The following is a 16,700-nucleotide window of genomic DNA, read 5'->3' as shown; positions in this document are numbered from 1 at the left end:
GCATGGAGTGGTTATGTTGTCTCAGGCTTGTGACTAACAGCTAATACATTAGCTATTTTAAAATTAAGAACTTGATTTACTGCCTAGAAGATATTTATTTGAACATACTAACGTAAAATACAGTTATTTGATTTGTTTTGGAATGCATTCATTAATGTCCTTTTTTAAAAAAACTTTTTTTCCCGTGGAAAATTTCCCTCTTAGAACCCATCAGCACCTTCAAAAGTTATCAATATTTTGCCAATTTTGTTTCATCGATTTCTTCTCCTTTCTGTCCTTTTATTTTATGAATTATTTTCAAGCAAATCCCACATATCATGTCCTTTTCCAATAAATAGTTCAATATGTATCTCTGAGATATTTTTCAGATCTATTATGCCATTATTATACCTAATGAAATAAAAAAGTAATTCCTTAATATCATCTAATAGCTGGCCCTTATTTACACATTCCTGATTGATTAAAAAATCCTTTTCCCTCTTGGTTTCAATGAGTCTATAAAGTTATAGGTAGGATTTGAAAATTGAATAATAAACTCTTCAGTAAAGTGTCATTAATTTCTAGTAACTGGGAAGAATCTGAATAGATTTTAAACATTTGGATTATGGCATTGCTTTGAAGTGTGCCTATCCATTGCTTTCACATTCATGGGGAAGTGAATTTAGGAAAAATTGTCCGATAGATATACCTCAGTGCATTTGTTTTAATGAATAAACTCCAGCCAGCAAATTAGGATCTGCCTACTGTTCTCAGTAACAGGCTGATTTTCTCTCAGTGACACCCTCCATTACTGGCATTAATGTTGTTTTGCCCATGGACCAATGATGTCCTGATTGTCAAGCACTTTCGAGAGGATGAGAGGTGGTATTTCTTTTTTTTTTTTTTGAGACAGAGTCTCACTCTGTTGCCCCAGGGTAGAGTGCTATGATGTCAGCCCAGCTCACAGCAACCTCAAATTCCTGGGCTCAAGTAATCCTCCTGCCTCAGCCTCCCGAGTACCTAGGACTACAGGCATGCGCCACCACGCCCGGCTAATTTTTTCTGTATATATTTTTAGTTGTCCAGCTAATTTCTTTCTCATTTTTTTTTTAGTAGAGACAGGGTTTCGCTCTTGCTCAGGCTGGTCTTGAACTCCTGAGCTCATGAGCTCAAATGATCCACCCGCCTCAGCCTCCAAGGGTGATAGGATTACAGGCGTGAGCCCGTGACCGCGCCCGGCCAGAGAGGTTTTTTTTTTTTTTTTTGAGACAGAGTCTCGCTTTGTTGCCCAGGCTAGAGTGAGTGCCGTGGCGTCAGCCTAGTTCACAGCAACCTCAAACTCCTGGGCTCAAGCAAGCCTTCTGCCTCAGCCTCCCGAGTAGCTGGGACTACAGGAATGCGCCACCATGCCCGGCTAATTTTTTCTATATATATATATTTTTTTTTAGTTGTCCAGATCATTTCTTTCTATTTTTTAGTAGAGATGGGGTCTCGCTCTTGCTCAGGCTGGTCTCAAACTCCTGACCTTGAGTGATCCACCCGCCTCGGCCTCCCAGAGTGCTAGGATTACAGGCGTGAGCCACCGCGCCTGGCCTGGTATTTCTTAAAGAAAAATTAGACATAACGTTTTAATGAAGAGATAATTATTTATAATTGGCACTTAACTAGTTGTATTTAAATAGCTATTTCTGGACTATTTTAATCTTAGAAAATACTTTCAAGTGTGGATTCCAGATCATTGGTTCTCAAGTCTGGCCGTGCAACCCACAGCAATATATCATCTTGCTGTGGGTCGATTCAAGGACTCTCTCTGCATACAAAGTTAGAAGAATCCCAAGTCATTCCCTGGAAATAATTGCCCTTTTTATTAATTTGCTTAGTAATCTCTTTTTTTCTCCATAGGCATCGACAACTAAATTTATTGTATACACCTCTTTTCTTAAAAGCCTTGAATTCTATCAGCCTTTAATTTGTGTCTGAATTAGTGGTTATGTCCTACTTACATTTATTTCTTGGTGCTTTACTTTAGAGACTACATGGAACTGAAAAAGACAGTTTTTATTAATTTATTATTTATTTATCTTTTTTGTTTATATATTTTTTGAGACATAGTCTCACTCTGTCATTCCAGGTAGAGTGTGGTGGTGTACATCATAGCTCACTGCAACCTCAAACTTCTGGGCTCAAGTGATCCTCTTGCCTCATCCGCCTCTAAAGTAGCTGGGACTACAGGCGTGGGTGCACGGCTGATTTTTTTCTACTTTTAGTAGATACGGGGTCTCGCTCTTGCTCAGGCTGGTCTCAAACTCCTGAGCTCAAGCGATCCTCCCGCCTGGGCCTCCCAGAGTGCTGCGATTACAGGTGTGAGCCACCTTGCCCAAAAGACGGTTTTTAAAATCTCCCCATCTCTATTGATTAAATGTGCCTAACATAAGCAAAAGATTTTGTAGAGCAGGGGTTTCAAATCTCTCCAGCCCCTTATTATTTTACAGCTTGCAAGGCACTGGGTTTTATATTTTTAAGTGGTTATGTAAGTACCTTTATAACATCCTTAATTTTGTCTCTTGGCAAAGCCTAAAATATTTGCTAGTCCCCTCTCCAGAGCAAAAAACTAATAGTATTTCTTTTAAAGGGTATGCTGTAATTCAGCTCATCTTGTAGACAAATAAAAAGGGGACTTGATGTTGGTAAATGTCTCCTTCTCCTTCTACTTTTTATTTTTTTTTTAAGGCGACTGATTTTAAAATGCTGACAATGAATTTAGTTATAAGACATTTTATGGCTACCTCATTGTGGACCAAATATTTGTTTTCAGGCTGATACTTTATAACTTCTGAGCTAGGAGGTTCTGAAAAAGGGTTCTGGCCCCTGTTTCTGCAAGATTATATAATATTTATGGACTCTAGCCTCCTGTTTTCTTTTGCATTGGCTTTGTTTCAGTTCTGTAAGTCAAGCTAGAGTAAAGGAAACATGTAAATGTGCTAACTTAAATTTTGCTGATTATTAATAATTAAACCCATTTCTTCAGCCATTTTTGCTTTAGGAAATTATTAAAATTGATTGGTCTCTTCTTTCCTGTGGTTGGTGTATCAGATATTTTTTCAAACAATTTTTGAATAGCCTTATCAAGTCAGTATATGTAAATTAGAAGTTAGCAAAGGATTAGGATCCAGTGACTACATTGCACAAACTACACAATAAATACTTTATTAAACTACAGTTTAGTACCTTGATATAGTAAATATGATTAAATTTTATTTCATTTACAAAGCTTTTTCAGGATCTGGCAGACTCTGTCAACATCACGAACATTAGTTTGTCATTGTAACGTAGCTACGTAGACCTCCTGGCTATCGGATCCCCTGAGACTTTTAGAATACCAGGTTTCAGCTAGCTTTTTATCTAAATGGAAGACAGTCCATAATATAGCACAAGTCTCAGAAGTAAGAACTGAAGAATCTCTGGCCAAGTCACTGCAGCCAAAATAAGTGGACTGCGGCATGGCTGCTCTTGGCATTTTTTGCTGGCTTAACAATCCCTGAGGTTTGACGCATGATCAGTGTGGGTTGCGACAATTGGGATCTGTCAGAAGACAGTGAAAGCGATAGAATCAACGTTGCCATGGACTAGTTCAGTGATGCAACCTCTGAAATGTAAGATTATTCCAAGGTGACATTCTGTTAAAAAAATGGGTGGGTTTGGGGGTCATTTTTGTGAGAGGTGGGTATGGAGAAAGGATTTCAAATAAACTTAAAAGAATGTTTTAATTTTGAATGCTGTTTGCTTTTCTTTTTTAACTCATTAGCAGAAAAGAGTTGGAAAATACTCTGAGGAAAATAAGTAGTTATTCAGATATTTCTTTCACCTTGAAGAATAACACATTAAATATTAGGTAATACATTTTACTAGTACAGATGTGATGGAGGATTATTCCTTTTTATGGTAATAAATATTAAAAAACAAATTTCGACCACTGTCGTTATCTGTTTTAAAATATTTCATATGTTCTTTAAAAAAATCAAAATCAACTAAAGTCAATTTTGTTTTGAGCGTATTATAGCAAGAAGTAACAAAAAGTTAAATATATAAAAACAGTATTTGTATTACTGATCTGGTACTTATCATAATAAAAGGTGTTCATAAACACGAATGTGGGTAATAAAAAGAATACTAAAAACTTTCAAATATGAGGAAGTTAAAGTCAAGTGATGTGAGTAGAGCCAGAAATAATGACTTCCATGTTTCACTAATTAACTGAGGAAGATTTTGAGATCTTATCTGTATATCGAGCCAAGAAGGTTGGTTTAGGAGTTGGAGTTTATTTAAATCCCTTTGTGACTTTTTTCCCCTAGTAGTAGTCGAGATAGTATATGCAGGTAAATAGTATGAACACTGGAATTAAAATTCACAAAACTAAGGTTGGTGAATGCTCTGACATTTGGTAGTTGTTTAACCTTCAGTAGCATCTTTCACTTCTGAATTTTATTTTCCTTAGCTATAAAGTCAGGGTTTTAAATTAGACTTTTAAGGCACCTCCCGTCTTGAAACACTGTCTGAAACAGCAACCTTAAGGCCTGTGAACATAAGATAGATTAATTCAGTTATGATAAGTTGACATAATAGGCTACTGTGTAGCTGTTAAAATAAATAAGGTAAGTCTATTAGTACCAATGGGGTATGATTTATTCACTTATCCAACACATTTTGAGTTCTTTGCTAGGAGCCATTCTTGGTCCTAGGAATACAGAAAAGAAAATACAGTCATAGAGCTTACATTGAGAGAGATCGGACAACAAATAATGAATAAATATCATAGTGTCAGGGAATGATAAATGCTTTGAAGAAAAATGAAGTACTTTCTCAAATCTTTGAGACTTGGTAAGGGGGAAAAGAAGATACAGGATGTGTGTGGTGTACACTGTTAGAATTTTTTAAAGACTGGGGAGTTGGTTGCCCTTGAAGATTGGTGGTCAGGGTATGCTGTGGTAGGGAGAGAGGCCTAACATAGTCTTCTGTGCTGTTTGATTTTTTTTCCCTTTGGCCATGTGTGCATGTATTACTTAAAAAAACAAAACCCAAAAAATCCTTAATGATGTGGGGGAAAATGGTTTGATGATATCTAACATGATTTACTCCAGTCTGAACTTTTTTGGCTAAGTGTACTAGTCTTATCTATGTGTCCTGTGTCCTAATAATGTTTAGAAATAAAGTTTTTTGGCTTTTGGTTTTGTCAGACTTTTTCTTTTGATATGTAGAAGTGTTTTTTGTATTAACATTTGCAGTGCTAAAACTTGAATTTATAAATAGCTTTCTTTAATGTATTTTAAATACCATGAAAAGAAAATTTATCTAAAAGTTTTAAACTTTTGCGTAAATACAGCTTGCTTACTCTGTGCCTTTTTAAGGATAAGAAGTAAACTTCTTGACATTTTGTCTTATGTGAAACTGAATTTTTTATTTCAGTTTAGTATGTTTATTTTTAGGTTTCAAACATCAGTGAATTTGGAGAATTCAAATAAGATCATTTATTTTTTTCCCCCTAAAAAGTCACCATGTTAAGCATTTTTCCTGATTTTTATCTCTGTTCTTTTCTAGTTGGATGAAAAATCTGACAAACAGTATGCTGAAAATTATACCAGAGTGAGTATATATAAATTCCTAAGGGAATTAAATTCTCAGGGTCAATTAAACTTATTATCTATGACTTGTTCATTCTTTATTTTACAACAATTGGTCCGATGGAGTTACTCTTCCTCCCTCATCTATTTCCTGTCCTTGACCCTCCAAAATTCCTCCGAAGTTAAATCATGTGAAGCTCTGGGAACAGAAAAGATACTGCATTTTATTTCCTTGAATGTCACCTCTTAAGCTTTTGGCTGCTCTTTTGATTTTCATTCCTCTAGAAATTGATCCTGAGAAGAAGTGATTAAATACTGAGAATGATATATCTTTAGAAATGGTGGTGACAAAGTCTGAGACTTTTTTTTATGCTTTTCTAGATAAGATATTTCTTGAAGTAAAATAACTCTTTCTAGGAGTTGCTTTCTGTTAAAGTCTCTTACTTCTAAAAATATTTTTAGAAAGTCAGTTAGGGAAATGGTTTATCAGGATTAATTTTATGCTACACCCAAGAAAGATAAATCAGCTCTGTCCCATAAAAATTCGAACTTACATGTATGCTTACAAGTGTAGCCACATTAAAAAAGTAAAAAGAAACGGGTAAAATTAAGTAATATATTTTATTTAACCCAAATATCCCAAAATATTTCAACATATAGTCAATACGAAAAATTATTAATGAGATATATTTCATTCTTTTTTCCACACTAAGCTTTCAGAATCTGGTATGTATTTTACACTAGATCTCAATTTGGACTAACCACATTTCAAGTGCTCAATAGCTTCATGTGGCCAATGGCTAGTATATTGGACATCACAGATCCATGCTGTTTATTAATCAATAGCATAATCTCATGTTTAAACTAATTTTGAGAAGAGCAGTATAAATTCATAGCAATACACAGTGTTGCTGCTTTAGCTGCAAATAGTATCTCCGTCTTTATCAACAAAGTATTAGAAAAAAAGGACATTTTTGAGAAGCAGTTTCAGGAACTAAATAGGGAAGGGCTAACTATCACACCAGTTGTAAATTTCTAAAATTGCTTTAAATTAATCTGATGTACTCACCCCAGTGCTGTTTATAGTAGAGCAAAGATAAACTTAGAAAAGAAACAACTCCCATAAAAACTGTTTCCTTTTTGGCTATCATGAATTCTAGATTCTGATAAGGTGTTTGAGTTAATGAAATCATGCTTAGTAGGGCTGGGCCCTTCTCTGGATACCTCCTCCCCCAAAACCAATCTAAATCGCCCATTGATTGTACTTGGTAACTTCCTTACCTGATGCCCACATCTGCCCCCACCACCCTGCCCCATTTTTAGTTCCCACAGCAAACATTTTTAAAGGAACAAGACTTAGAAGTGTCATATTTCTTTCTCTCTAGCCTTCATCTCGAAATTCTGCCTCGGCAACAACCCCTTTAAGTGGAAACTCATCCAGACGAGGAAGCGGGGACACCAGCAGCTTGATAGATCCAGACACCTCATTAAGTGAATTGCGGGTAAACCACAGCTTTTGGTTTTTAAAAAGCAGTCTTTTGGCTTGGTAGTATACTGGAGCTTTTAACATTTAGTGCGACTTAGTAGAAAGAAAGAATATGAGTTCTTTTCAAAAACATTGTTAATACAGTTAAAAAATATGACTCAGGTGTTTCAGAGCCTGAAAGGGAAGGAGATTCATTAATTCTTTTTTCTTTCCTGAAAATTTGATTGTATTGGAACGAGTTCTGCTGATTTATAAATGCCAAAAAAACTTTGTAATGTATGTAAAAGTAATTCTATCAGAATTGGCCATATTTTAAATGGAAAATATGTGGATATACAATGAACCAGACCATGGGAACTTTTAAATTTTATTTTTGTTTTACTGGGTTTTTTAGAGACAGGGTCTTGCTCTGTGGCCCAGGCTGGAGTACAGTAGCATGATCATAGCTCACTGTAACTACTGGGCTCAAGGGATCCTCCTGCCTCAGCCTCCCAAGTAGCGGGACTACAGGTACACTCCACTATCACTGGCTAATTTTATCTTTTTTGGTAGAGATGGGATCTCACTATGTTGTCCAGGGTGGTCTTGAACTCCTGGGCTCAAGCGATCCTCCTGCCTTAGCCTCCTAAAGTGCTGGGATTACAGGCACGAGTTGCTGCACCTGGTCCCAGACTTTTGAGCCATTATGATGTTATTTGGCTGCTAGAATACAGTTATCTCTCAGCATTTCATAGTATTAGAAGTGTCATAGTATTTGGGTAACAGAAATACCTGAGATAATGAAAAGCTTAATTGACCCGTTAGTTGAATCTCTGTCTTTATTAACCTTTTTTTTTTGTTTTGGAGACAAGAGTCTTGCTCTGTTGCCTGGGCTAAAGTGCAGTAGCCTCATCATAGCTCAGGGCAACCTCCAACTCCTGGGCTCAAGTGATCCTTCTGCCTCAGCCTCCTGAGTAGCTGGGACTACAGGCATGCGCCACCATGCCAAGCTAATTTTTTGTATTTTTAGTAGAGACGGGGTCTTTGGCTTGCTCAGGCTGGTCTTGAACTCCTGAGCTCACGTGATCCTCCTGCCTTGGCCTCCCAGAATACTAGGATTACAGGTGTGAGCTACTGTGCCTGGCCCTTATTAACCTTTTTATTTGGAAGATGAGAACTTTAAAAAATATATTTGAATGTTTATTTGCTGAACCTGCTATTTGTGAGGAATGGGGGAAGGGTAGTGAGAAAAATTGCCTTAATTCATTCATTCATTCAACATTTATTGAGCACTTGGCCCTGAAGATTTAGATAGCAAAACACATTCTGGCCTTCAGGAGGTTACTGTCTCATAGGGAAAACAAACTGATACTAACCAATAAAACCAGGTGGTGTGATACTATGGTGGTAGCAAGAATGGGGCTAAGGTAGTTCAGAAAAGTGTCATGTAAATTGGACTAGGAGAAGAGATAACAAAAGACTTTTCAAAAAACCCAAACTCTGGGCTAAGGTTTGAAGGAAGAAGAAAAATTAACCAGGCAAAGAAATTGAAAGAGAAAGGCTTTCTCAGAGAGAGAGAGAGATGCATTCAGAGAGCCAGCAAGTTATCTGTACAGCAAAGTTGCCAGAGGATAAGATGTGAAGTGAAGTGAGTAGTAGTGGTGAGTGAGAGAGAAGGCTGGAGAAGTAGCAAGTGGCCAAATCACAAAGTGTCTTGTATGCTAGCCTGAAAGGAATTCAGTTTTACCCTGACAACTATGGGATATTACATAGGCGAGTGATTTGCATTCTTAATAACTTTGAACACAGGTTGGAGGAAGCATTGGAGGCCAGGAGAATAGTAACCCTGTGGTTGAACAATGAGAATGAAGTGAGGAAGTCAAAACTGTGAGGGGAGAAAATGTAAGAAACTAGCTCTGAAGTGAATATGAGACTGGGAGTTGGTTGGGCAATAGATATATAGAGAAGTTTAAGAGAAGGTTTTTGCTTTCTTTTAAAGGTGAGATTATTATTTTCATTGGTTGGATTGGGCCAGTAGAGAGAGAAGTTGAAGGTTGAGGAAGGAGAGAGGGTAACTAACAGCAGAGTGAGTGAGAGGAGAGTCCAGGGCTCAGATGGATGAGCTTAACTAGACTGGAGGTCACCTCCCACTGACATGGTAGACGAGTTAGGGACAGGTGATGACTAAGATTGTGTGGGTAGGATAGGAAGAGGAGTCTGGCTTGTGAAATGGGCTGCCTGTGAAAGTTGGCTGGGGGTTAGGGGAAGATGGAGAGGTTTATAACAGTAGCAGAGAAGGAGAGCTGACCCAGGCCAGCATGGGCATGACTTTGAAGGTGTCGTTATTATTGTTATTTATTTTATTTTATTTTTTGGAGACAGAGTCTGACTCTATTGCCCAGTCTAGAGTATAGTGGTGTCATCATAGCTCACTGCCGCCTCAAACTCCTGGGCTCAAGTGATCCTCCTGCCTCAGCCTCCTGAGTAGCTGGGACTACAGGCGTGTGCCACAACTCCCAGCTAATTTTTCTATTTTTAGTAGAGATGGGGTCTCACTCTTGCTCAGGCTGGTTTCAAACTCCTGACCTCAAGCAATCCTCCTGCCTTGGCCTCCCAGAGTAGTAGGATTACAGGCATGAGCCACTGTGCCTGGCCAGTGTCATTATTTATTGAGCTCTTATTATGTACTAGGCATAAGTGCTGGAGGTAGAAAGTTGAATAAGATAAATTCTTGCCTTTAGGTGCTACATTCTAGTCGGACAAAAGGACACAAGGACAGGCCTTCCAGCCTTAGACTTAGCTTGCTTCTGTCACACAACTTGTTGCTTACTTTTCTTTCATGAGAGAATGACCTTCTTGAAGGAAGTGAGATTTTTGTATCCTAGCACCTCGCTCCTAATGGGCCCTCTGTAAATGTCTGTTGACTGAATCAATGAGTAAAAGACAGACCAACACACCAGGGAGGGAATGAAGGGGGCAGGGAAAGTATAATACCAAAAATGTGTATAATCAACCTTTAATAATTGATCCTGTCCATAATTGCAGAATTGTATTAATATTTAGGGGCCTGTGGCAGTTATTTCCCACCTAAAACAGGCATCCAGAATAAACCTTATATAACAGGGTCAGGTAGAAGGGAAACAAAATTTTCCATTTAAAATTTGACCTGTTTAACTTTTCTTATAAGGATTATGGTAACATTTGGAGCATATGCTTTTTCATTGTTTTAATTCTCATTTAAATGGTGTTCTTGGGATAGAATATTTCATTTGACATCATGTTCAAAATGCTTGTGTTTAATTTGCCTCCCTTTACTTCTTTTCTTCCAAGTTAATTGTAGTCAGTAGCCAAGTCATTGAAAGATAACTTTGTTTATATCCTGTATTATATTTTTTAAAACTTAAGCATGAATTAGTAAAATTTGCTGCTTACAATTAATTTACTATATATATTTTGCTAGTTCTATGTAAAACATTATGCTTAAAATTATTTAAATGATTTAAAAAATTTGAATTGTGTGTTAAAAAATGTTATAATTTATATAGCTTTTTTCCATATACAGCCCTGCCCCCATTTGCTATGTTGTTTTCAATAGAATTTAATACCAAGACAGTGTTTAACACCGGATTGATTACTCCAGACTTCATCTCAGCCCCACTATCATCTGACCTGTTTGCCCCTTTCAGTGGTTTGGAGTAGGAGTTATGTTTTTGTATTTGTATTTCTCTTCTGGAGTATACAAAAGCAAGTTACATTTCATCTGATTTCTTTGAGACTTAAGATATGTTTGTGCATGGTTTTATGCAATGGTTCATTCCTATGTCCTGCAGGATATCTATGACCTTAAGGACCAGATACAGGATGTAGAAGGGAGATACATGCAGGGGCTTAAAGAACTAAAGGTATCAGGGCCCATTCTGCAACCCACGCATGCTCTGTATGCAGAAGTGTTGGTAATGGTGGTTTCATGAGTTCTATTAACCAACTGCACATAGCTTTACTAACAATGTTTGTCTTTCAAGCATGTGCTTAACCTGCAAAGCATTGGAGAAATGAACTTTTAATCTCTGCTTATGTGTAAATATCTAGTATAGTTTTTGGAATATTCAACAGGAGATATTATACCTTACAGTTTTTGTTTTTTTTTTTTTTGGAGACAGAGTCTAACTCTGTTGCCCCAGCTAGAGTGCAGTGGCATCATCATAGCTCACTGCAACCTCAAACTCCTGGGCTCAGGTGATCCTCTTTCCTCAGCTTCCCAAGTAGCTGGGACAACAGGCATGTGCCACCACATCTGGCTAATTTTTTCTATTTTTAGTAGAGACAGAGTCTCGCTATTGCTCAGGCTGGTCTCAAACTCCTGACTTCAAGCTATGCTCCCACCTTGGCCTCTCAGAGTGCTAGGATTACAGGTGTTAGCCACTGTAACTGGCCTATATCTTACAGTTTTTAAACCTTGTAACATACTTACATGTTCCTTGTCTTAGCCATACAAATTAAATTGGACAAATGCCTAAAAAAATAGTAAGAATATTTTTATTGGGAATTAGACCTTAAAATTCTTCTAAGCTAAATGAAAAAGTATAGCCTGTTTCTGTCACTAGATTTGGTCAATATTAAATGTAGGAGGAAGAAGCAACTGAGAGAGCATTATTATAAATATCCCCTCTGGAAGAAGGAACCTTAAGGCAAGAGTCCTATATATTCTTTTTGTTTAGATTTTTCTTAAAACTTGTAAGTCAGAAAGGATTAAACAGATCCTAGTGTCTTAAAGAATTTGGAAGTAAATTTAAATGGGATTTATTTTTCCCAGGAGGAATGACTACCATTTTTCAATATGAATATGTGAGGCAGACATTTGTATGTGGCATTTTGGTATCATGCTCTTCTTTTCCGTATGTTTCATTGTGAAGTTCAAGCCTAATATGAAGAAACCCAAGGTTTCTCTGAACACACATGTGTCTGGATTTGAAATTGAAATACAGACCAGGTCTCTAAAAAAGCAAAAGCAAGACATTCGGAAAGATAACTCAGGATGTGCCCAAAGGATCAAAGGACAAAGTATGGACCCTATGGGCTAGGCTTTCATCATCCTCCCTGGCACGGTTTGAAGCAGCCCAGCGACCAGGCAAAACCTTCATGCAGAGGTTATGGTCTATAAGAAATTCACAATTAAGACTTAGGACCAAAAAGATGGGAAGTCTCTTGGGCAGTGCCCATGAGGGAAGCCTGGAAACTGCTGATAGGGCAGTGCAGGGTTGTCAATAAACTTCAGGAGAATTACAGAATTAGTCGATGTTGTCATTCAGTCTTATTGTTCTAATCTTCAGGATTTAATCTCTCTTTTAAGATTTTAAAGACATGACTTTTAGAAATATCTTGATTCAAGCAAATCTAGTACATTAAATAAATATACTCATATTAAAGTATCATGTAACAATGAATGTATCAGGAAAGTAACCAAGTGATTCAGAGACATTCTTACTGGCTTTTTCTTTTAGTTAAAACATTTTTTCTTACATTTTAGATCTACCATTTAGATCTACCATTTATTCTTTGAAGAATACAAAAGAACAGATTAGATTTAAAATTTAAACAGATACAATCCCATTTCGTAATTCATGCCACTGTACAACTGAACTTGACTTCAGATTTTATTTATCTTTGAAATGACTCTGTTAAGTTGAAGAAAAATCATAAAAAAGTGGTGTGATGTAGCTAATTAAAAAAGAATATTTGTTCATTGCTTATGACATTATTCTCGGTTATTATTGCCTTTGGGATGCTCTTACCCACTCTCCCCTTCATCTTTCCTTTTTTTTTTTTTAATTTATTTACTTATTGTTTGATTGATTGATTGAGACAGAGTCTTGCTCTGTCCCCCCGGCTAGAGTGCAGTGGCATCATCATAGCTCAGCACAACCCCAAACTCGGGCTTAAGCGATCCTCCTGCCTCATGCCTCAGCCTCCTGAGTAGCTGGGACTAACAGTTCATGCTACCACGCCCAGCTAATTTTTTTCTATTTTTGGTAGAGACAGGGTCTCGTTCTTGCTCAGGCTGGTCTCAAACTCCTGACCTCAAGCTATCCTCTTGCCTCAGCCTCCCAGAGTGCTAGAATTACAGATATGAGGCACCACACACAGCCTCATCTTTCCTTTAATCGATAAAGTTGGTCATTCATTACTATTACCGTGTTTACTGCATGCTGTACTACTGTATAGTGTGTATTATTACCCAGAAAATACAGTGAAATATTACTGTAAAACTTAAATGATGTAAAAGATCTTTAATGATTTTATAAATTAAAGGACTAAACCCATTTTAAAAACTAGAAAGATTAATACCTGACTAAATTTTTATATATAATTCCAGAAGTAAATAAAAGAACATAATAAATCTGTATCTGGTGACTGAAAGCTTTCCAAGACATATTGAAAAAGGCAAACTGTAGAACAAAATGTAGCGTATATAAATTGTGTTAAAAATGTAGATGAGCCAGGCGCGGTGGCTCACGCCTGTAATCCTAGCACTCTGGGATGCCGAGGCAGGAGGATCGCTAGAGGTCAAGAGTTCGAGACCAGCCTGAGCAAGAGCAAGACCCCGTCTCTACTAAAAATTGAAAGAAGTTATCTGAACAACTAAAAATAGACAGAAAAAAAAATTAGCCAAGCATGGTGGTGCATGCCTGAGTCCCAGATACTTGGGAGCTGAGGCAGTAGGATTGCTTGAGCCCAGGAGTTTGAGGTTGCTGTGAGCTGGGCTGACGCCACAGCACTCTAGCCTGGGCAACAGAGCGAGACTCTGTCTTAGAAAAAATAAAAATGTAGATGGAGCCAAGGGTATATAGGTAAATACTGTAAATGAGTAAGAAGTGGCCTGAAAGACACTCCACCAAACTGATAGCCCTGGTGCTTATTTTTACCAAGCCGATGAAAATCTTAACATGTTTTGCTTAAGTACTTTTTAAAGCAGCTGTTATTTCAACTGATAGAGAACATTTTAGAATTACTGAAAATATTCTTTAAAAAATCTAGGTTCACCATTTATTGACTATCTGACCAACCTTACGTTACTTAGCCTCCCTGTCACTTCTCTTCTCTGTAAAATGGGGATGATGATAAATATTACCTACCTTATGGAGTTACTGAAAAGGATTAAATGCAGTAAGGTATGCAAAGAGCATATAAATGCTTAATGAATGCTTACTATTATTATTAGGTATTATTGCTGTAATATTAGTCAAGAACCTACCTGAATCAGCAAAGAGAAAAAGTTTAGCCTTAAGAAAATCCCATTTATATATAGCTAGTACCATACTTCATATATGAATACTGAGCTACAAAGATGTGTTGGGTCACCAGTTGATTAAGCTTTCTAATTAACGAAGGTCTGACTTCTACATAGCCTCAGAGCACTGCTGATTTGAATTTGTACCTTCCCCAAATTATAAATTACTGTTTGTTAAAACCTTTGAGTTTAAGCAGAACAATCAAAATCATCAATTTTAAATTCTCAGAGGCCAGGGGTTGACTCTGTACATTTCTAAAAATGTAGAATCCAGAAATTCCTCTTGAGAATTTGAGAGGAAGTACATGTACTCCTCAGTATACCTTCCTCAGGCTACTAGTAGCAGAGTCTCTGCCTCCTGATTAATCAGGGCCATAGAGGCACCAGTTTACTTCAGTGACCACTAGTGCCCTACATAATCTTGATTTGGCCAAAACAGACCCAGCTTTGGTAGATTTTGTTTTGTGAGAAACAGTCCAGGCTCCATTGAAGGTCCCAGCCTGAACTGATCATCTTTCACTCTCCTAAACTCTTAAAGTATATACTGCCTTTATTAACTCTTGACATATAATGACAGATAATTGATCATATTTATTGACTACTTAGCATGTGCCAGGCACTGTCCCAGGTGTTTTATGTTCACTATCTCATAGGTTTGGAAATATTGATTAATTTTGTATAGTTTCATAGGCTGTTAACTAGGTTTTAAGATGTTGAGGACAAGAACAGTGTCTTACACATCTTTGTAAAAGTTATCTGAAATAAGCACTTGGCTCATTTTTATTGATTAGTTTTAAGTTTAATTAAGACCTTCCAGAAAATGTTCTTCTTAAATATCACCCATGTTTTTGATTTTTAGAAGGATGGGAATAAGGAGAGAAATGGCTTTAACTTGAATAATCCCAGAAAGAACTGTTGAGAGAAGAGTTAATAGGCTATCGGTATAAGTCTTGTCATCAGCTACACATTGGCTGATTTATGGAGTGTCTACTTTATGGAAGGCACTAGGAATAAAATGAAGGGATCATGTCCTAGAATTCACGTAATTCACAATGTGGTTGAGGATTTTGGTCACATGGTTGTGAAGGCTTATTCTAGGAGTCTGTGGCCATAGATCATCAAAGCTTAAATATTAACACAATGGCTTCAGAACTTTGGTGTGCATCAGAATCACCTGGGGCTTATAAAATACAGATTGATGGACTCTACCCTCAGATTTTCTGATTCATTGGGTCTGGGATGGGGTTGAAAATTTGCATTTTTATCCAGTTCCCAAGTGATGCTGTTGCTGTTGCTCTGGAACTCACACTTTGAAAATCAATGCCTTAAGAACATTTAAGTAAAACTAATTCCAAATAGGCATCAATATGTGAGTGAGATTAAAATCATTAAAATACCTGGACACTTAAATTTAACAGTCTTTTGTGGTGTATTGTGTAAAGGAAGATTACGTTGCATAAATTCTGTGTCAAGTTTATTATGTCGTATATTTTGTCCATGAATCTATTAATATTACTTGAGTTATCTTGAATTCTGGTGTTTCATGCAGTTTTACGTGGGACTGAGTTGCGATGAGGAATTTTTTCTGCTATTAGACTTTCACATGGATGAGAATCATTCTAAATTCTGCATCGTATTAAAATACCACTAAATTTAGACCATTATACAATTGACTTTGCTTGTATTCTTTCTTTTGGTTAAATTTGTTTCCAATCCTAATTTAAATCTTGCCTGTCAACCTAATTCTGGTTTATGAAGTATTAAAAGTATGTGGGTATGTGTATATATGTATTGATATATATGTATTTTTGTTGAGATACATACACACATAAAAATTTACCTATTTAAAGTGCAGAATTCAGTGGTTTTTAGCATAGTCACAGAGTTGTGCAACCATCACTACAACCCAATTTTAGGACATTTTCATCATCTCAGAAAGAAACCGTGTACCCATTGGTAGTCATTCCCCATTCCTCCTCTTTCATTCCCACTCCCATCCTGGACAACCACTGTTTGTCTCTATAGATTTGCCTATTCTGGAGATTTCCTATAAATCCAATCATATAATATGTGGTCTTTTGTGATTGGCTTCCGTTTAGCATAATGTTTTCAAGATTCATCTATGTTGTAACATGTAACATGTATCATGTATTTCTTTTTAAATAGCTGGATAATATTTCACTGTGTAGATTTACAATATTTTGTGTATCTGTTAATTGATAGGCATTTGGGTGGTTTCTACTTTTTTGGCTATTATGAGTAATGCTGCTGTGAACATTCGTGTATAAGGTTTTGTTCAGAAATATCTTTTTTTTTTTTTTTTGGGGGCAGATAGTATGGTTTTTTTTTT

At 36.8% G+C, this 16,700-nt stretch overlaps 1 protein-coding gene across 1 annotated transcript in view; it reads left to right on the top strand.

Moving 5' to 3' along the window:
- The window catches only part of LRRFIP2 (leucine rich repeat (in FLII) interacting protein 2), a 141,483-nt gene that overhangs the window by 94,144 nt on the left and 30,639 nt on the right, over positions 1–16,700 (top strand). Inside the window, exons 15-17 of the mRNA XM_012644063.1 lie at positions 5,575–5,619; positions 6,983–7,099; positions 10,893–10,964. Coding sequence (XP_012499517.1) covers positions 5,575–5,619; positions 6,983–7,099; positions 10,893–10,964 — 234 coding nt within the window. The remainder of the gene's footprint in view (positions 1–5,574; positions 5,620–6,982; positions 7,100–10,892; positions 10,965–16,700) is intronic.

This window comes from Propithecus coquereli, unplaced genomic scaffold, assembly GCF_000956105.1.
Source record: "Propithecus coquereli isolate 6110/MARCELLA unplaced genomic scaffold, Pcoq_1.0 Scaffold1, whole genome shotgun sequence".
Taxonomy (NCBI): domain Eukaryota; kingdom Metazoa; phylum Chordata; class Mammalia; order Primates; family Indriidae; genus Propithecus; species Propithecus coquereli.
Note: the sequence above shows the minus strand (reverse complement) of the source record. Positions and strands in the feature narration are given on the sequence as shown.